The following is a 20,567-nucleotide window of genomic DNA, read 5'->3' as shown; positions in this document are numbered from 1 at the left end:
AACTGGGAGTGGAACCTAGAACCGGGCCTCCAGAAGATGGGTCAGCACCTCTGCAGAACCTGAGTCCAGTTTTGAGAAGAGTGAATCAGGAGCCTGGATTCTTATCCCAGTTCTGCTGGTTCCTCTCTGGACCCCCATCCATATGGACAGCAAGGACAACAGTTTTGAAGGGTTTTTTTAAATATTTATTTGGTCTCAGCTGCAGCACTCAGCATCTCTGTAGCATAGCATGGGGTCTTGTGCTGTGGCTCAGACTCCAGAGCACACGGGCTCAGTAGTTGCATCGTACAGGCTCAGTTGCTCTGCAGCATGTGGAGTTCCCTGACCAAGGATCGAACCTGTGCCTCCTACCTTGCAAAGACCACTGGGCCACCAGGGAAGTCCCAGAGGCGACAGTTTGGACTTTAGGGAACAAACAGGCCAGCAACCTCAGAGTAGGTTGAGTAGCGACTGGAGCGCGGAAACCCAGAGCAGTCTTCCGTACAGGGTTCTGGCCCCGCCCGCTCTGCTGCCCAGGACTGCAAAGACTAGAGGTGTAGCCTGCCCAGCTGGCACCCCTCTGAGATCTTCCCCTGTGTGGCATTGCCAACCCTTCTCCTCACACTTGCCTCATTCCCTGGAATGCCTGGGCCCATCTCTGACCCTCCAGACTTGCCCCTTCAGGAAGTACTCCCTCCAAGTAAATTAAGGTGTGCACGTGCTCCCTGAGGTGAAGAAAGCGTGTGCTGCCCCATGAAGAAAGGGAGGCTTGAGGGGAATGGAGGGCACTTGTGCCAGGAGTTGAGTCAGGTAATTTCCCGATGACCGCTTCTGTGTCCTCTAAGCAGTCTCCACTGCACTCCTGGGAGGTCCTTGCCCCAGATGGTGGAACTGGTAACAGCCTTCCAGGATCAAGTTCATGTCCCTCCTGTAGCCCTGCATGTCCCTCAGTTCAAAGGATACTAACCGTCCAGGCTCAGACATAGGCTCCCACGGCCAGAATGAAGAAAAGATGCAGGGAGGGTTTCTGTAGATTTTTTAAATTTTATTTTTGACTGCTGGATCTTCGTTGCTACATGTAGGCTTGCTCTCGTTGCAGTGAGGGGGCTACTCTCTAGTTGCAGTGGACAGGTGTCTCCAGTGATTTCTCTTGTTGCGGAACACAGGCTCTAGGCGGGCAGGCTTCAGTAGTTTCAGCTCGCAGACTCTAGAGAACAGCCTCAGTAGATGTGGCACATGGGCTCAGCTGCCCTGCAGCATGTGGAGCAGTGATTGAACCGGTGGCCCTTTCATTGGCTGGTGGATTCCTAACCACTGGACCACCAGGGAAGCCCAGGGAGCTAGAATCGCCCACCTGGTGGTGGGGGCCGTGGGCACACCGCTGGAGCATGGCAGGGAATACCCTATAGCTCTGCTTAATTGGGAGCCCAGATTCTCTGATATTTTAAAAAAAAAAAAAAGTTTAAAGACCACAGTCCAGCTGTCCCAGCTCTGGTGACCTCATATCACTTACCCTCTCTGAGCCTTGATTTTCTCATCTGTAAGATAGCTACATCACAAGGTGGTTGGGAGAACAAGGTACTGGATAGAAGGCACAGGGCCTGACAGCTCAGTAATGGCGGCTACTGGAAGCATTGGTCTTTCCACCCCAGGAGGTGGGAGAAAGGCCTCGGCAGACCTAGGCGGCTGCTGACTCCTGGTGGCCACGAGAGACTTCGACTGTCAGACTTGCTGAGTCCTTGAGTAAGAGAATTTAATCATTTAATAAACATCTCCTGAGGCTTTCTCTGTGGCTCTGAGGCCTGATCCCAGAGAGTGCTTTGCTCCCATCCTGGCCTCCTTCAAGAGCTCCCTGACTGAGACAGAGGCAGACCCAAAGCAGGGAGGCACAGAAATAGAGAAGGCTCCTAGCCGGCCTGGCAGGTGAGGAAAGGCTCTCAGGGGATCCTACAGGACAAATGTGAATTAGAGGCTGGGCGGGAAGAACATTCTGGACAGAGAGAAAACCCTGTGTGAGACACACTGCAGAGGAGCAAGGAGGTGAAGATGCAGCTGAGGCCAGCAGGGCCACATCCTGCGGGCAAGGAGTTTCTCTGCAGGCAGTAGAGAACTTCAAAGGGCCGGATGTGTGACCAACATGCATCCTCAGAAAGTCACTCTGGCTGTGGCAAAGAGGGGTCTCAAAGAGGGGTCTAGGTTGGAGAGAGAGCAGGTCTAGGAGAAGGTGGCCTGCAGTGGCAGCAGGAATGGAGAGTTAGACACAACAGCCCCAGGACTTGGTGCCCAAGAAGATGTGGGGTGTGAGAAGAGATGATGCCTGGGAGGCAGCTGGGTATGTCACCAGAGCCCAGGGGAGAGCTGGGCCAAGGGTGGTGAGTGAGCTGGGATCAGCAGAGTGTAGATTTGGGTATCCAGTGCGCCAGGAACTTTACAGATACTAATACACTGAGTCCTTACTACAATCTTTGAGGTAGATACTACTGTTAGCCCCTTTTACAGAGGAAGAAACTAAGGCACAAAGACATGAAGGTAACTTCCTCAAAATCATTCAGGTACTAAATAATAGAGCAGAGATTCAAACCCAGACAGTCTAGCTACAGAGTAAAGGGTGTTAGCTCTCTCCTGCCCATCCTGGAAATGGTTTCCGAAACCCTGGGACTGGCATCAGGAATCCCCAGGGAGGATTCTGTAAGGTAATAAAAGGAGGAGGCTGAGAGTTCCAGAGTAAAGCCTTTGAATCTCAACTAAGCAGACCACCAGAGGTCAGCCCCAATCACTCAGAGACAGGCATCCCCTTCGACACCCAGTGACTGGCAGTGGCTGTCCTGCTGACCCTCCTCCATGCCCTCGGTTGGGGAAGAAAGTGGGGTGCCCAGGTTCCACCCTACTAAGTCTGCTCTAGAGGCTTGTCATGTGGATTAAATCTGATGCTAAAGTAAGTGAAGGCCCTGGCCCAGCCCATGGCTGGACACATGGAGGGTGTTCCCCACCCACTCCAGGGTCTGCCTCTGGGGCACAAACATGGCCCCAGTCTAAAGGCAGGCCTGGTATTCAGAGTACCTGACGTCGCTCTGGTTTTTTAGGCTTCTTTCCACAGGGCCCCCTCTAGGCTGTCTCTGTTGCTCCTCCTCTCTCAGAACTCACATGGTCCCTCCTCAGCCTCAGTCTACCCTGGGCACCTGAAGAGAGAGCCCAAGGACCAGGATTGTCTTGGAGCACAGGTGAAATGTCCACAGCTCCAAAAGCCACTGCCCTTTGCTGCCTCTGGGCCTTTCTTCCTGCTGTCTCCTGATCAGGCCGCTCCGCCCTGGCTCTGTATGGAAGGGACAGGAGCCAAGCCTGGGTCTCCGTATGCCTCCAGCCCAGAGGCTTCTCCATTCCCTAAAGGCTGAAGAGAAGCAAGCACACACCAGTTTAAATGCACTTTTTTTCCCCACTTTTGCTGGGAAAGTGAAGAAACAAAAGAAAAATAATAATAATACTGTGATTCCCCTCTTTCCACACCAACCCACACGTTTTTAAACCAACAGGCCAGGTCCTGCCAGGCCTTCCTACCCATTAAACACCCTGAGCCACCCCCACCCCGCTGCTAGCTCCGGAGTGTCTGGGGCAGCAGGGAACTCCTCCGGCTTCAGGCTTCGGACCAAAGCCTCAGCTCAGGCAGGGAAGTCGTGGCGCTAGCGCCAGAGCACAACCTTCCTGGCCTGGTCCACGCTCACCACGTGGCTCCCAGAGTAGCACCAGGCCACAGCGTTGACAGCAGCGCTGAGGAGAGGGAGGGACAGGATTTAGGAGTGTCGGGAGCCAGCCCTGCCCCTCCTCACTGGACCTGGCTGTGTGAGGGCCTCTCTGTGCCCATCACCTCACTGTAAAGTGGGCTCTAAGGGCTGTGGTGGGAGTGGACCCAAGTGCACATGGGAATACTCTGTGAACTGTGAAGGGCTCTGAGGGGGCAGGGATGGGAGTCATGGGACGAGGGCCGGGAACTCCAGATCCCAAGCACGTCAGGACCTGGGATCAGCTTAGCAGGACTGGCAGTGGGGCTGGGGTGGTGGTCAGTGGCCATGCTCACCTGTGGGCTCCCCGAAGGCTGCTCTCTAGTTTCCCCGTGTCTACGTCCCAGATGTAAAGGGCTCCATCCCAGGACCCTGCCAGGGCATAGCTTCTGTCTGGGCTGCAGGAGCCACAGCAAAGCAAGAGAGAAGAGACCAGAGGTAAGGACACGGACATGCAGACACCCAGACAGACAGGACATACTCAGGCATGGGTGCTCTCGCAGACACACCTGAACACGGCTTTGGTCCAGTCAGAACCGCACTTGAAACCATCAGCCCTGAGAATAGACAGGTCAGGATGGAGGGGGCTGCCACTTCCTGCCCTCAGCCCAAAACTGAACGAGCTTCCTCTCTGTCAAGGGCTTCGGCACCTCAGCAGGCCCTGGTCCAGAGGGGCCTCCACGGAGTGTCCCCCGACAACAGGCTTTTCACAGGCCCAGCTGCCCCAGTCAAAGCCACAGGGCCGGTGGACACAAGGCAGGTACCTGAACACCTGGCGGATGTTGCTGACACGCAGGTCGATGACCTTGAGTGTGTCATCTCGGGAACAGCTGAGCAGATGCAGCTGGTCATGGCTGAGGCTCAGGGAGGTGACCCGGCCCTGCACAGGGATGACCTGGGTGCAGCGGGGGCCCCTAAGGAGCAGGAAGGGAGACGAGGGTGAGGAGCAACCTCCTTGACAAGGCTGCTCCTGATAGACCAACAAAAGTCCAGAGCACCCCTCAGGCCCCAAGGCGGACACCTAATCTCCCACCACAGCCAGCCCCTTCCAGCGGGAACTTACTTGAAGCCAGAGCCCCTGAAACCTTTGAGCCACTAAAGTGCTGGGGGGAAAAGCAATGAAAGTCTGTCTTTAAATATGTGAAAGGGAAACCAAAGGGTTTCAAAGGCAATTGCTACAGATGAGGAAGAAGCCTGAGGCAGGGCTGGCTCTAGCTCTGGTCTAGCCTTAGCTATTTTTATAAACCATTCAAGCCTGACGCTGGGCTCTTAGGTGCTTTTTGACTAAAAAGGGGTGACTACACCACTTCTGGAGAAGGTTGGAGAAGACTCTTGAGAGTCCCTTGGACTGCAAGGAGATCCAATCAGTCCACCCTAAAGAAGTTCAGTCCTGGGTGTTCATTGGAAGGACTGATGTTGAAGCTGAAACTCCAATACTTTGGCCACCTGATGCGAAGAGCTGACTCATTTGAAAAGACCCTGATGCTGGGAAAGATTGAGGGCAGGAGAAGGGGACGACAGAGGATGAGATGGTTGGATGGCATCACCGCCTCAATGGACATGGGTTTGGGTGGACTCCAGGAGTTGGTGATGGACAGGGAGGCCTGGCATGCTGTGGTTCATGGGGCTGCAAAGAGTCGGATGCGACTGAGTGACTGAACTGAACATGGGACTCGGTTGGCAAGACCCAGCAGAATATAGTGGTTGGACCAAGGGTCAATAAGGAGGCACGATTCTCAAGGCTGCAAAGCCTTCAAGGGCCCAAGCCCAGCACAGAGGCCACCAGAGCCTCACTTCCCTAAGGTACACTCAGCTGCTCCATGGCCAGAAAAAGGAAGAGAACACAGGAGCCCTGTCCCCACCTCCCCTGCCCACAGCCTGTGCCTATCACCTGCTGTCCCAGAACCGGATCTTCTGGTCATTGTGACCACTAATGATGATATGGTCCCCACACACCACGTCGTTACAGTAGGAAAGGACGTTGATGGTCCTGGAACCTAAACCAAGGAGTAGAGAGAGCCCTGGACTCAGAGAAGGGTTATTATAAGCCAGCCCACTGGACGTGTGGAGAAGCTGAGGCCCAGAAGCCCCAGAGGTAGTGTCCTCCCAGAACTAGAACCCAGGCCCCTGTTTTCCAGCCCAAAGCCTGAGGTCACAAGAAACCAGGGAAAGCGTCACCAATGGAGGACAGAAGAGGAGCCTTAGGAGGTTTCATCCCAAATGCCTGTAAGTCTTGGAGCCCCTCCCAGAGATCAGGTTGCCGCCCCCCATGGCCTGGCCTGAGAGGGTCCTGGTGGGTGGGGAAAGGGAGGGCTGGGCCTCACAGTAGGCTCGGCAGAGGTCCCACTCCTTCACTGTCCGGTCCCGGCTCCCAGTCACCGCCTGGTGCCTTGTCAGCTTGAATTTGGCAGCCGTGACCTTGTCTGTGTGTCCAGATAGTGTCTCCTGCACATCCCAGGGAAGCATCAAGGGCATGGCCAAGACCCCGTCACCAACCCCTCCACCCGAGGCGTGACCCCTGTCCCCCAGGCTGCCTCCCCAGTCAGACCTCACCTTAGACTGTGCCTCCCCAACCTTCCAGAGCTGGGCGGCCTTATTGTAAGTAGCTGCCAATAGCTGGGAGCCCTGGGGAGAAGGGAAGGGAAAGGAGAGATCCTGGGCCTGGCCAGAAAGCCAGAGTCGGGCCGCCTCAGCGCTTCCCCTGGCCCAGGTCACCCAGGCAGGCAGAGGAGAATCGAGGCCCAGGAGAAGGATTTATCCAGGCACCCTCTCAGGACACATGGCTCAGGATACCCATGATGTTCCCCTGGGTCCCAGAGCCCCACCTGCCCAGTGTGGAGACTCGGGGAGGGACATCCCATGCCACCCAGGTCCTCTCACCGAGGGGTCAAAGTCCACACTGGTGATGCTGCCGCCAGCTCCTTCAAGGGTCTGGTTGGCCTTCAGGTGCCCTGGGGGGACCAGGGGAAGGAACAGGCGAAATGAAGTCACTAATCTCATGGAACAGAGGACCCTGTACTGTGAGTGGGAAGATGAATCTCTCCCAAGGTAGAGGACAGAATCGCGTTCTTGGGGGCGGGGAGATACGGGTCGGAGGAGCCTAGCTAGAGGCTGCACCTTCCTGAACTGCCAGCAGGGGGCTGCAGGTCATCTCACAGATGTCTGGAGAGGACTAGAGAGAAGGGACTGTCCCTAGTCACACAGCAAGCCAGGCCGGGCAGCTGGGGACTCGCCTCCTCCAGGAAGCCTCCAGGAGCCAGCTTTCACTCCCCAGTGCACCCCCATCTGCAGAGCACAGAGCAGACAGCTAACACTTGTCTCAGAACTCCGTTCTGTGAGCTCAGTGATGCTAGGTGGCCTGGTGGACCCAAGAGACCTGCTCAAGGGTCTATCCCCGTAGAATGTCCTGACATGGTATCCTCACCACCCCAACGGGGACCATCTGAGCTGAGCCCTGCCCACTGTGCAGGCCTCGACTCCAGGAGGTGAGAGGCTCTGCCCTTCTTAGAAGCACTGAGCCCAGAACTCTTGCCAAGGGGTCATCTGGCCACTGCCCACAAGGTTGACCGGGTGAGGAGACACAAAGAAACCCAACACCTTTCCCACAAAGGAGCAAGCTGAGGGTGAGGTCTGGAGAGAAAGGACTGAGCTTGCCTGTGGGCAGCGACCCTCACCTCCCACGACATTCCAGAGGAGGATGAGGCGGTCGGCCCCTCCGGTGGCCAGGAGGCTGCTGTTGGGGCCAAAACAAACAGCACTGACCTCGGAGAGGTGGGCATCCTGTGGGGAAAAGGGAGGTCAGTGCTCCTGGTCCTTGCCACACACGCCTCTTTGTGCACACTCACAGCCAGCTCTCTGTCACGCATCCTTGCACACATGGGGTCCCTCTCTGAACTCTGAGTTTCAAACTTGGCCCCACAGGGCCTCATCACCTCTGACTGGACCCTGGTAGCAGCCTCCTTCCATGTTCCCAGTACTCCCCTACCTGGCCTCCTGTCTCTCCCTCTCATTATAAAATGCCGAAGGGCTCCCAGCACAAGCCCGGCCTCCTGAGACTGCTCCTGGGACCTGCACTCCCATATCATACCCCATGCACTTGGCCCAGCTCCTCCTTACCAGCACATCCTGAGCTTGGGTGGGAAGTCGTGCAGTCACACACACGGGGATGCTCTGGTATCGCTGCTCAGGGGCTCCCCCGATTGAGTGGCCTCTTCTCTTCTTGAAACTGGGGTAGGGGTCAGGAGGGCATTCAGCAAGGCCTTCTGAGAGGGAGAAGGCCCTTCAAGCTCTCCTGAAGCAACCGCAACAGGAAGCAGACACAGAAGGCGGCAGAACATGGCCAGTGGCACCAAGACAAGCACAGAAGCAGGGCGGGGTCGGTGGATCCTGAGAAACCTCGGAGCACTGCTTGGTTGGCACTGTGACCCTGATCGAAGCCCTGACATTTCTGAGCCTCTGTTTCCCAAATGAGTGGTAGTTCCTGTTTGGCCTCACCTTGGAGCCCTTGGTCCCCTGTGAGGACCCTGGATGAGAGGCAGAGCCCAGAAGACAGCCAGGCAGGGGCGAAGAATGAGGCCATGCACCCAGCTCCTGCCTCGGGCTCAGCAGAGACATACATACACACAGTGCTGGGCAGAGTATGGAAGGACAGACCAGGACTCATACACAGCCCAGGCCTGGGCTCCAGGAGTCTGACACAGGCATCCAAGGTGCCCAGCACCTTCACTCACACGGCGCTGCACACACACTTACTCCAGAAGCCCCTTCACTACATCCACACAGCGGGACATCGTCAGGGAGGTGGCAGAGGCTGACCTGGGGCAGAATCGAGAGAGATGTTTAAGGGACTGGCCAGTGGGTGTGTGGACCACAGTCATTCATCCCTACACTCTTTAGCCAGAGCAAGAACGTACTCTTCCAACGCCAGGAGAGCACGGTGACCCAAAGCAGTCCCAGGAAGGTGGAGGAGGGCAGGGATTTGGAATGAAGTCTCCCAGTTTCACCATGATAGCTAAAAACTGCCTCACCACCTAGGTGCCCCCCCAACAAAAGTTCATGGGAGGCTGAGCTGGGACCTGTGGGGTAGGATGGAGGTGCCCCCAACCTGAGATAGCACAAGGTTGGGGACAGGGGCGTGGGGAAACCTAGATCCCAGAAATACCCAGGAAAGCATGTGTCCTGAGATGACCTGGCCCACCAGGGCTGCCAAGGCTTTGGGGACCAGCATCTCATGCCCCTCCCCAGGGTTCCTTCACCACCCTGAGGCCTGGACACCAGCCACCTGCAAGAAGGGGCTAGAGGAGGGGGGCAGTTTCAATGCCAGACAAATCAAGATAGATGAGGGAGATGGAGGGAGGGGCACCCAAGGACTGAAGCCTCAATCAGGTCCCACCCATGTGAGTCCACATCTACACATGCTTCACACACATTCAGGCACGCTCACCTAAGTCTGTACACATACATGCTCTGATGTCCCCATGTATGTACACACATGCTTGTGACAGTTGAGCCTTGGGCCTTGCCCACAGGCTCCCTCCTGTCACCCTCTTTCACCAACCTGCCATCCCAGCCCCAGAGCTCTGGTCTTGGGAAGGAGGAAAAAGGCAAGGACAAAGGTTGGAGTCCCTGGCATGGCACTGACCCCAAGGGGCTCCAGCTACTGAAGTTTCAGCTGCCCTGGGGTCCAAGTGTACCCCAGTCTCTGCACAAAGCCCTCTCAACCCAAAGGCTGGCCCAAGGTCCTTTAGGAAGACTGGAAGGGCCCAGCTCAGAGTTTGGGATAGTCCTCACCTTAAAAAGATTGGAGGGGGCCAGCTCAGAGCGCTGGGACAGTCCTCACCTGAAGGGCCGCTTCCATTTCTCACCAGCCTCACTCTCCAGGTATCCTGGCTGAGCAGCCAGGACCTGAGTTTCTGCTTCCTCTCTGATCCCATCGCCTAGTGTGTCTGGGCTCCTGGGAGAGAGAATGAAGCTTAGGACGGCCAAGGGAGCAGGCCAGCCCCTCCGTGCCCCTGTCCCCTACTCGGTAGGACGGGCACCCCCAGAGACGAGGGTCAGTGCGCGAGCATGTGTGGTGGGCGCAGATGCTGGCTCCTATGACCACCTGTGTCCGCACGTGTCCTGGGCTCAGTCTACCTGGGGGCTTCGGCACCGTGACTGTGCACACTTGTGGTCAGGTGCACAGATGGCCGCAGGCAGGTAGGGGCGGGGTAGAACAGTAGCGGCCGGGGACAGGGCATTGCAGAGCCCCCAGCGGAGGCTCGGCAGACAGGTCCCCGGCGGCGCATCCTCGTTCTTACTCGCTTATGCTCACTGTCCGCTTGGCTGCCTTCTTCAGCTCCTGGGACACCCGCGCTTGCTTGGCCCTGGGATAAAAAAGCCTCCAGAGTCGGGTGGTTCCCGTGTTGGGACAGGGGGGTCAGGACCCTCCCCGCCAGGACAGCTCGCCTCCCAGCCTGAGCCCCGGGGCGCTCTCACCTTTCCCGGCGCTCATTGCGCAGGTTGCGCTCGGCGGCGGCGCGCGCCTTACGCTGCACCAGCCGCTCCAGCAGGTCGCGAGCCTCCTCCTCGAGCCTGCGCAGAGCCGCCTCCTGGTGCCCGACGCGCGCGCGCAGCGCCTCGTAAGCCGCCCGCTGCTCCTCATTCAGTGCGCGCCGCGCGTGCACCTGTCCGGCCTTCTTCGCCCGAACCTCCTCCAGCTGCTCCACGCGGGCCTTCAGAGCTGCCAGCCTAGAGGACCGGGAGCATCTCCGTCACCACCCTGGGGGAACCGGTCTGAGAGCTGAGACAGACTTGCTCCTGGCCACGCTGCCAGCGCGAAGGCTAAGCCACGTCTCCCTCGAAGTCCTGCATCTCCCGGCCTCTGCGACCAGCCACAGGCCTTGGGGGCGTTACGCTGTCGGGCCCTTCTGGAGACCCGTGGGGTGACCGCGTGCCCCCCACCCCGGCAGTGATGGCCTGGAGCCTCCCCGAGGAGCGCCCCGCCCGCGCCTCACCTGCTCTGCCGCTCCTCCAGCTGCGACTCCAAAGTGCCCAGGGTCTCGCTCTTCTCCACCACCTGGTAGGCCATCTGCAGCGGCGGAGGCGCGGGACAGGTAGGCATGGGCGCCTGTGTGCAGAGCCTCCAGCCCCTCTCCGGCTGGAGAGGCTGGTAGGACGAGGTATGCCTCTCTTTCCACCCGCCCCTAGCTCAGCAGAAAGCTGAGAAGCAGACAGCTAAGGCATCAAGCACAGGAATACACTGCCGTTTCAGGGATCAACGGAAGGGCCTTAGGCTCTGGAGCCTAACACCGGAGTTTCACTCCTTGCAGCGCCACTTTTCTCTGTGACCCGCGGTAGTGTTTTAACAGCTCTGAACCTGTCCAACGCGAACAGCAGTGCTTACCTCGTAGGGTAACACTGAATTACTGTAAGGAATAGTATTTCAAATAATGGTGACTGGTTATGTAGCACTTAACATGCGCTGGGTCTTGTTCTGAGCACTCTACAGTACCAACTCTTTTATAATCTCGTAGTTACTGCCATTCTCCCCAGTTTACAGATGAGGACATTGACACTTCTCTGAGTGTCTTGCCCAAAGTCATACAGCTAAGTGGCAGAACTGATATCTGAACCCAGGCCACCTAACATGCTCCAAGTAAAGGGCTGCTAATGTTCAAAGGATGTGTGTTCTGTTCCTCGCGTCTCCAAGCCTTGGCTTACCAAGCATAAGTCCCAGAGAGCAACAAGATGCTCTGAGCAGAGGCACGCAGGCTAAGAACAGGAATGGACTGTGGGAGCACAGGGCCCAGACTGAATACTGGACCCGCACCCAGCCCCAGAGTCGGGGGAGGGTCATCTCATCTGTACCCTGCCTTACTGAACCGTCCATCCAAGAGCCAAGAGCTGGGGAAACCAAAGAGCTGAAGGGTCAGTGAGAGCGACAGATGCTTAGGGAAGCAGTTCCCAGCACGGCGGCAAGAGGAGCATGAGAGCACTGAAGCTGGGGGCTCTTGCTACTAACCCGTCCCTGTGTCCTTCCTCACGTGGGCCTGGTGAGAGACGAGCTGAGGAGCAAGGTTGGTGTCTGCCTGCACTGATTCCCTGTGTGAGTGGACTGGGGTAGGGGCCTTGCACATTCAGGGTCTATAACTGGCCCAGTTGTTTTTTGTGTTTTTTTTTAAATATTTATTTAGATGTGCCAGGTCTTAGCTGCAGCACATGAGATCTCAGTTGCGGCATACAGGATCTAGTTCCCTGAACAAGAATCGAACCTGCACCCCCTGCATTAGGAGGCATGGAGTCTTAGCCACTGGACCACCAGGGAAGTCCCTGGCCCAGTTTATAACATTTATAATTCCTTCCACCATTCAACAATCTGACCATCACTTCTGTTTCCTCACCTATCATATACTTTCATTGATGTTTTGGGATTCAGTATTTTTTGATGCTTTTCAAAACTCAAATAATAGAGGTGGAAAACAGATTAGTGGTTAGGAGTTAGGGATGGTCTGAGGGGAGGGCTGAGTTGTGACTAAAACGGGGTGGTCATGAACTTGTGCTGTATCTTGATGGGCACACAAATCTACACAGGGGGCAAAATGACAAAGAACTGTATACACTTCATACTAACATCTATTCCCTGACTGTGTGTACTACAGTCAGGCGTAAGATGTAACCAGTGGGAGGTACTGGGTAAATGGCTGCACGGGACCTCTCTGTGCTGTCTTTGCAACTTCCGGTGGATCTAAAATTATTTCAATAAAAAGTTAAAATGATAACACATGCTTGTTGTGATATGTGAAACAGGACTAAGAATTAAAGAAAAAGTCTCTCCTTGTCCCTTGGCATATCCAATGGGAACTGACTGGTTTGTGGCTGAGGATGTCATGAGGAGGGAGTGCTGAGGACAAGGGGTGCCTGGAAGCATCCCAGACAAGGGAACCAGGAGCTCAGGACAAGAGAGTGGCAGGAAATGCAACCTGAAGCTGGAGAACCCAACTGGGGAGCCAGGCTAAGCTTTGGAGAATATGCACCACACTGATAATGGGGAGAGTGGCGAAAGGGGCTTTTACTTTTTCACTCTATGGACTTCTGTTCTCTTGAAACGTTCACAACAAGCATGTATTTGTGTATCACTTGTCTTTTTTAATAGAGATCATTTTTTATTATTAAAAATATATCACTGAGTGCTGAATGGAGAATGCAGGGGGTGCCAAAAGAGGAGTTATCCAGAGAGTAATGAGAATAACTTGGACCAGGTCAGACAGGGTACAGGAAGTGGAAGTTGATGGATTTGGAGGCAGGATCCATGAGCTGGTGACTAGCTCAGGATGGATGGAAGGCTGCAAGGGGGCAGAGGTGACCCTGGGTTTCCTGACTGTTAACTACCAATGGAGGGGGGACTGATCTACCTTGTTTTCTTAAGTATGCTTTTTTTTTAAAAAAAAAAAAAAAGAAAGAAAAACTACTTAGGTGTGCCGGGTCTTTGTTGTGGCATGTGGGATCTAATTCCCTGACCAGGGATCAAACCCAGGCCCCTTGCATTGGGAGTGTGGAGTTTTAGCCACTGGACCACCAGGGAAGTCCCACTGTTGTTGTTCAGTCAGTAAGTCATGTCCAACTCTTTGTGACTGCATGAACTGCAGCATGCCAGGCTTCCCTATCCTTCACTATCTCCCTGAGTTTGCTCAAACTCATGTCCACTGAGTGATGCCATCCAACCATCTCATCCTCTGTCGCCCCCTTCTTCTCTTGCCCTCAATCTTTCCCAGTATCAGCGTCTTTTCCAGCAAGTTGGCTCTTCGCATCAGGTGGCCAAAGTATCTACCTCATTTATCACCTGCTGCTGCTGCTGCTGCTGCTGCTGCTAAGTCACTTCAGTCGTGTCCGACTCTGTGCGACCCCATAGACGGCAGCCCACCAGGCTCCCCCATCCCTGGGATTCTCCAGGCAAGAACACCGGAGTGGGTTGCCATTTCCTTCTCCCATTTATCACCTAGTCTATAAATATTCATCAGCATGGATTGTGGAGACAGGCCCCAGAGATATAATGGAGTCAGAGCAAAGACATCTCAATCCTTGGGGTGCTCACGGCCCAGAAAGGGGCTCAGATGTTTGAGAATCACCTCTCAAATGTGGTTGCAACTACAGTAGGGGCTCTGAGGGAGAGGCTCTCCCTGGGTTCATAGTCCCAGCTGGACATTAGTTGAGCAAGTGACCTGGCAATTCTTCAAGCTAGGCTTCAGCAGTATGTGAACCAAGAACTTCCAGATGTACAAGCTCGGTTTAGAAAAGACGGAGGAACCAGAGATTAAATTGCCAACATTCACTGGATCATAGAGAAAGCAAGGAAATTCCATAAAGACATCTATCTCTGCTTCACTGACTACCCTAAAGCCTTTGATTGTATGAATCACAACAAACTGTGGAAAATTCTTAAAGAGATGGGAATACCAGACCACCTTACCTGCCTCCTGAGAAAACCTGTATGTGGGTCAAGAAGCAACAGTTAGAACTGGATATGGAACAATGGACTGGTTCAAAATTGGGAAAGAGGTATTTCAAGACTGTATATTGTCACCCTGCTTATTTAACTTTTAAGCAGAGTACATCATGCGAAATGCCAGGCTCGATGAAGCACAAGCTGGAATCACAAGATTGCCAGGAGAAATATCAACAACTTGAGATATGCAGATGATAGCACCCTAAAGGCAGAAAGTGAAGAGGAACTAAAGAGCCTCTTGATGAAGGTGAAAGAGGAAAGTGAAAAGACTGGCTTAAAACTCAACATTCAAAAAATGAAGATCATGGCATCTGGTCCCATCACTTCATGGGGAAACAATGGAAAAGACAGATTTTATTTTCTTGGGCTCCAAAATCACTGCAGATGGTGACTGAAGCCATGAAGTTAAAAGATGCTTGCTTGCTGGAAGGAAAGCTATGACAGACCTAGACAGTGTATTAAAAAGCAGACATCTGTTGATGTATGGCAGAAACTAACACTATTGTAAAGCAATTATCCATCAATTAAAAATAAATTTTTTTTAAAGTAAAAAAAAATGCAGAGACATCGCTTTGCCATTGAAGGTCCATATAGGCAAAGCTATGGTTTTTCTAGTAGTCATGTATGGATGTAAAATTTGGACCATAAAGAAGGCTGGGCACCAAAGAATTGATGCTTTTGAATTGTAGTGTTGGAGAAGACTCTTGAGAGTCCCTTGGACTGCAAGGAGATCAAACCAGTTGATCCAAAGGAAAAAAAAAAATCCTCCTAAATATTCATTGGAAGGACTGATGCTGAAGCTGACACTCCAATACTTCGGTCACCTGATGTGAAGAGCTGACTCATTGGAAACGTCCCTGATGCTGGGAGAGATTGAGGGCAGGAGAAGAGGATGACAGAAGATGAGATGGTTGGATGGTATCAATAACTCAATGGACCTGAGTTTGAGCAAACTCTGGGAGATAGCAAAGGACAGGGAAGCCTGGTGTGCTGCAGTCCATGGGGCTGCAAAGAGTTGGACACAGCTTAGTGACTGAACAACAACATCTAGGTAGGTATGTAATGGCTCCTCAGCCTCCTCCAGTGGACTAGAAGGTTCATGGGGCCAGGTCTTATTTACTGCTGTTCTGCCTGTGCCTTGAATATAGTACTTGTCAATAAATATTTATTGACAGAATAAATGGAGATCACAGAAAGCAGATTCGTGTATGAGAAAGTTCAGATCCTGGCTCTACCTCTCAAAGCCTCTGCTTCCTCTGAAGCCATAAAGTAGAGGATTAGCTGAAGTAACACTTAACCCAGTATCATCAACTGGTGTTGACCATATTATTACAGGGGTGACGATGAATCTGATTTTAGATATGAAGTCCAAAAAGCAGCTGAGAAAGAGTCTGGAGCTCCTAAGAGAAACCTGAGCTAGAGACGGATCTGGGAGTTAGCAAACACAGCAAGTCCATGGGAGTCAGTGAACCCACCCAAGTTCTAAAGAACACCCACATCTACAGGGAGGGGGATAAAGAGGAGGGCAAGTAGCCAGAAAAGGAAGTTCAGAAGCAACAGAAGCCCAGAGACGCCATGGCAGCAGGAGAGGTGGGGGTGGTCAGTGTCAGGCAGAGGTAGCACACCCTGCCCCGGAGGTGGACCACCTTATTTTCAGTCTGCAAATGTGTACTGTCAGCTGGTGCTGGGCCCCAGGGTTTGCAGGGCAAGTGATGAGCAGAGCAGGCTGCACCATCCAAGGGGAACAGAGGCTGCCTGTTTGCTGCACACCTCACACTCCTCCCCGAGCTCTCACCTCACTTCCTCCAGCTGCTGTTGGAGCCCACTTCATCCTACGCTGCCAGGGCCAAGCTCGAGAGCACTCTGAGCCCTGTCTGGCCTCAAGGCATTGGACTTGGAGGATCTCCCTCACTTGCTGGCTCCCTTGGACCACGTCTCCCAGCCTCAAAGTTCTGGATCCTGGGCCCACCCATTCTCTCTCAGACCCCTGCCCCGCCTACCTCTCCACACACCAGCCGGAGCCCCTCCGCCTCCTCTTGCCACTTCACCCTCAGAGCTGCTGGTGAGAGGCCTTGGTCTGACTCCTTCTCCCTGCCAACCAATCAGAGTGGTGTTCGTTTCCCACCATTCATCCAGAGGACGCATGTGAAAAGTCTGAAGCCAGAGCTATGCAGTTTCTCCTGAGGAAGGTGGGAGCCCAGAAGTCAGCAGAGGAAAGATCAAGTTTCCAGGAACTGGAGCTGCCCATGACTCCTCTGCTCTGGGCTTGCCCCAGAGTTCCCCTGCCAGGACCCCTCCCAATTCTGAGCCCCAACCCATCCCTGGTTCTCATTTTCACTCCTTCTTTGGAATAGGTGGCATCATGTACTTTGTGTAGGCATTAGGTGAGGAGCAGGCAAACAAAAAGACAGATGTGCGGAGGGGGAGGAGGTGGGATAAAGGCAGAGAAATGAACTGAGAAGGACATTCTAAGCAGCTGGCCTGGGGGAAGGCTCAAGAGCCTGCCTCCCCCTCCCCTGGGCAGCAGCCAAGGGCCAATGAGGTGCCAGGGAGAGAATGAACCTAGCAGAGGCGGTGGGGGCAGGGCCTGCATACAGGAAGCCCATTGTGACCACAGACACAAACACTCACCAGGGACCCTGGTGGACAGAGGGAGTGACATCGTTTGGCTCTGGCTGCAGCTTCTCTGAGAATCGGGCCAGCAGCTCAGCTTTCTCCAGGAGGCGGTTATCTAGGGGTACAAAAGGGTGAGCCTGGAGCAGAGATGGACACTTTCCAGCAGATCCCAGGCAGACAAGTTACCTCTCTGGCTGGGAGGGCTGCAGGAGTCCAGTGATGCAGAAGGGGGAGCCACTGGCAGGCTGGGCTCTGCCTTGCCTGCAGAGGGTGAGTGTAGCTCCATCAGGACCTCCAGCCCTTGCACAGCCTCCTAAGAGCATAGCCCCCAGGCCCTCCCAGGAGAAGACCTGCTCTCCCAGGGACAGAGAAGGACAACCATTAGGGGAAACGAGATAGCTGGCCAATGCCTGCTGAGGGTCTCGAGGGAAGGAAGGGGCCAGGGATTGATTCAACCTCCCCCAAGGAAGGGCCTGGCCCCAGAGTGATGAAACAAACTAAGCTCCACTAGCCTGTGGCCTTTGGCAAGATACTTCCCTTCCAGGAGCTCTAGCTTTCTGTATCAGTACTAAAAAACAGTCCTGACTTCCCCTGGGTTGTTGTAAGTTTCCCCTCAGGCCAGAACAGAAAGTTCTTGAGTTTGGTAGTTTCTGTTACAGACCCTGGAATACAGCCCCTCCACCCGGATCCCTGGTCATTTCCTCTTTTCTCACCAGTTTCAGGGTTGGGTAGAGGTGAGGCCCAGGCCTGACTCCTCAGCCCCTTTCCTTCTCCCTGTCCCCTATGGGTCACCTAGGTCGATCACCTAGGTTGCTGACCTTGTTCTCACACAAAACCCCACCCCAAGCCCCAGGGCATTGTTCTGGCCCCCCTAGCAAATCTAAGGAGGATGCCATTTTGCCCAGTTTATGAGTGAGAAATCCAAGGCTTAAGGTTAAGATTTGTCCAAGACCATAAAGAAAACTGGACCTGCAATGTCTCTGAGTTCAGCCCTCCAGGATCACTCCACTCCCACAGATTTGCAGCTCTCAGGGGGTGGGTAGGGGTGACTCCTCTCTCATATTGGAGGGTTCCATTGTCCATCAGAGCCCTGGAGAAGTGAGGCTGCCTACAGGTAGAGGGCTGGCCTCACATCCCCAAACAGAGAGGACCAACAGCTTGGAAGGTTGCAAAGACATGTCCCAGGACAAGAGCAATAAGTTCAGTTGTGAGGCTGGGGGAGATGGTTAAGCAGCAGCCAAGATTAGGACCAGTGTTGGAGCTGGAGGGACTGTGGTTAGACTTTGAACCTCAGACATACAATCTCAGATAACCAGAGGTGCACAAACAGATGCACACCTGCTCATCCTGGCTTGAACGGCCACACCCCTTCCTGACCAGCTCCCCAGAAACAGTTCTCAGAATCTGACTTCCCCAGGCTCAGCCACCTCCCTCTGCAGCCTGGAGCCCCTACGTCCCCCTCAGGCTGAGGTTAGCTGGGCACAGAGATGCTCCAAAAACCTGAACCAGGATCACCTGTCTATGGCGAAACCTCCGACTCGGAGCTCCCTCTCTAGAGATTCAGAGTTTAGAAGTAGCTGTTCTGGCCAGTCCCGAGATCTTTCACTTTCTTATGGGGACCAAATGGAGGGAAGGCTAAGAGACCCTAAAAATCCAACACACGCTTATGAACCCATGCATAGGAAGCCCAGCCCAGCCCAGGCCCTGAGGGGCGAGAAAGAGCGGGAAAACCAGGAGGGAGCTCGGTCCAGGAGAGGGGGGATCTCCGCAGAGCCTGGATCGGAAAAGGTAGGAACGCTGGCTAGTCGGAGATGGGGCGTAATAGACAGCGGGGCCAGAAGGCCCCAGGCTTCGGAGGCGACAAGGCATCGGTGCACTTGAGTCACAACCGGAAGAGCCAGCCAAACCCTCTCCCCGGGCCGGAGCCCCATCCCCTCGACGGTCCCCGGGCGCAGTGCACTCACAGGCCGGCACCAGCTCCAGGAATAGGGCCTTTTGCGTTCGATCCCGCTGTCGAAGCTGCCGCACGATGTGGAGCTTCCAGCGGGCGGCGGGGGCGCCGGGGTCGCCGGGCCCATCCATGGCCGCCCTCTCTGGCCAGCACCGCGCGCGGTTCTAGTCGAGGGAGGCGCGGCCGGGCAGGGGCGGGGCCCCGAGGGGACTCCGTGACGTCAGGGGGCGGGCCGCGGCGGGGAATCCCCGGATTGTACCAAGTGCGGTCCTGGGGGGGAGAACGGAACAAATCCAGGAGGGAACCGCCGACAGGGTCTAGACCATCAGGAGTCCACAGAATGTCTCACCTCCCTAGGAGCTCCTATGGCAGTAGGAGCTGTGAGCGAGGACCGAGATCGGAGCCTCTGAGACGGCTTCCCCTCTCCTGTTGGCGCGCTCCGCAGGCGGGGCCTCCGGGGGGCGGGGCCTGTGTTCCTTAACCCCACCGCGCCCGGACCGAAGTCAACAAAAACTGACACTCTGGAGCAGGCGGTGCACTAAACTGGGGACCTGGAGATCCCCTCACACCCGGACCCTGCTCTTCGAGGCGCTCAAGATCTGTGAGGCGAGGCGACACAGACACAAGGCAGACAGTGTGAAACAGCGAGATACGAAAGTACGGAAGAGGAAGGGACTGAGGGACGAGGCCCTGCTTTGCAGAGGTGATGGCACTGATCTGGATCACGAGGAATGAAATAGGAATTGGCCGAGAGAAACGGATACCAGGCAGCGAACGAGAAGAACAAACGCAGAGCTTTGAGGATTAAAGACTTCCAGTAGATTCGGGCCTGGAAGGACGGGAGGCAGAACTGCCCTTATCCGGAGCAAGGTTTTAGGCTCCAGTTCATCGCAGGAAATTTACGACCTTGAGAGTAAAGGAATACAGCTGATTTCATCGAGCAAACCCCTGCCCCAGAGGGGAAAAAAAGGCTTTCCTGAGACTGCACAAGAGGGGATGGGTGAGCCGGCCAGCACCTATCACTCCATGTGGGTGGCTCTGGAAGAGCGGCAGCATCTCTTCTTGCTGGTACATTCACTTGAGTCCTCAGCTTGCAGGAACTGTGATAAAACTGTCTCCAGCCAGACCCCAGTCCAGAGCTCTGCAAACAGGCTGCTGTGAAGTATGAAAGGAGTGATTCAGTGGAGCCCTGCAGGCCGTAGAAGTGACAGGTCTGTTGAAATGCAAATGGGAATGGGTGGCAAGTCTTGGAAAGCTGTAATTGCTGGAGACCCCGCAGGAGCGTGTATGCTGCTGTGCTTTGAAACCACAATGAATTGCGCTCAGTCCTCCTGTGCCATTGTCTTTGACCCTCATTTCCTTTGCACATGCCATGCGTGTTGTGTACAACACCTTTCCCTCTAGTGGGCCTGACTCCTACTCATAAGTCACCTCTTCCAGCAAAGCTTTGTTGAGCCTCCACTTTAGTTAAGCCTTCTCTAAACTCGGCCCCAGCCTAACCCTAGCCTTGTCCCTTGAAGGAATGGGTGGTGGGTGTTAACATTAACTAAAAGTTGTGCCCAGGAGAAGGGGATGGTACCCATGGAGGCTCAGGGCCAATTGGCAACAATTAAATTCCCTCTTAGGAGTGAGTGACTTGCAGGTGCCTGGGGACGCCATCAAAGGAACTGAGGCTGTGTATATTGAAGGGCATATTGTCAAGGCTTTGCCTTACTGTGAGGCAGAGAGGTATTATTTCTCTCAGTTGGAGAGTCATATTGGG

General features: G+C 54.6%; 1 protein-coding gene across 1 annotated transcript; it reads right to left on the bottom strand.

Moving 5' to 3' along the window:
• Window positions 1-356: 356 nt before the first annotated feature.
• ATG16L2 (autophagy related 16 like 2) lies at window positions 357-18,937 on the bottom strand. Its single transcript, XM_068988363.1, has 18 exons — window positions 18,819-18,937; window positions 16,870-16,969; window positions 16,239-16,329; window positions 10,751-10,824; window positions 10,233-10,484; window positions 10,055-10,120; window positions 9,595-9,708; window positions 8,508-8,570; window positions 7,872-7,980; window positions 7,430-7,535; window positions 6,636-6,706; window positions 6,309-6,380; window positions 6,080-6,200; window positions 5,647-5,752; window positions 4,520-4,669; window positions 4,265-4,312; window positions 4,052-4,153; window positions 357-3,744 (listed from the first exon to the last, which is right to left on the bottom strand). Exons 1-18 carry the CDS (start codon window positions 18,934-18,936, stop codon window positions 3,657-3,659), a joined length of 1,851 nt encoding a protein of 616 aa, XP_068844464.1. The 5' UTR covers window position 18,937; the 3' UTR covers window positions 357-3,656.
• Between the last annotated feature and the right edge of the window lie 1,630 nt (window positions 18,938-20,567).

The sequence above is a fragment of the Capricornis sumatraensis genome, chromosome 16 (genome assembly GCF_032405125.1).
Source record: "Capricornis sumatraensis isolate serow.1 chromosome 16, serow.2, whole genome shotgun sequence".
In the NCBI taxonomy this organism is placed as follows: domain Eukaryota; kingdom Metazoa; phylum Chordata; class Mammalia; order Artiodactyla; family Bovidae; genus Capricornis; species Capricornis sumatraensis.
This window is presented reverse-complemented; position numbering and strand designations above follow the sequence as displayed.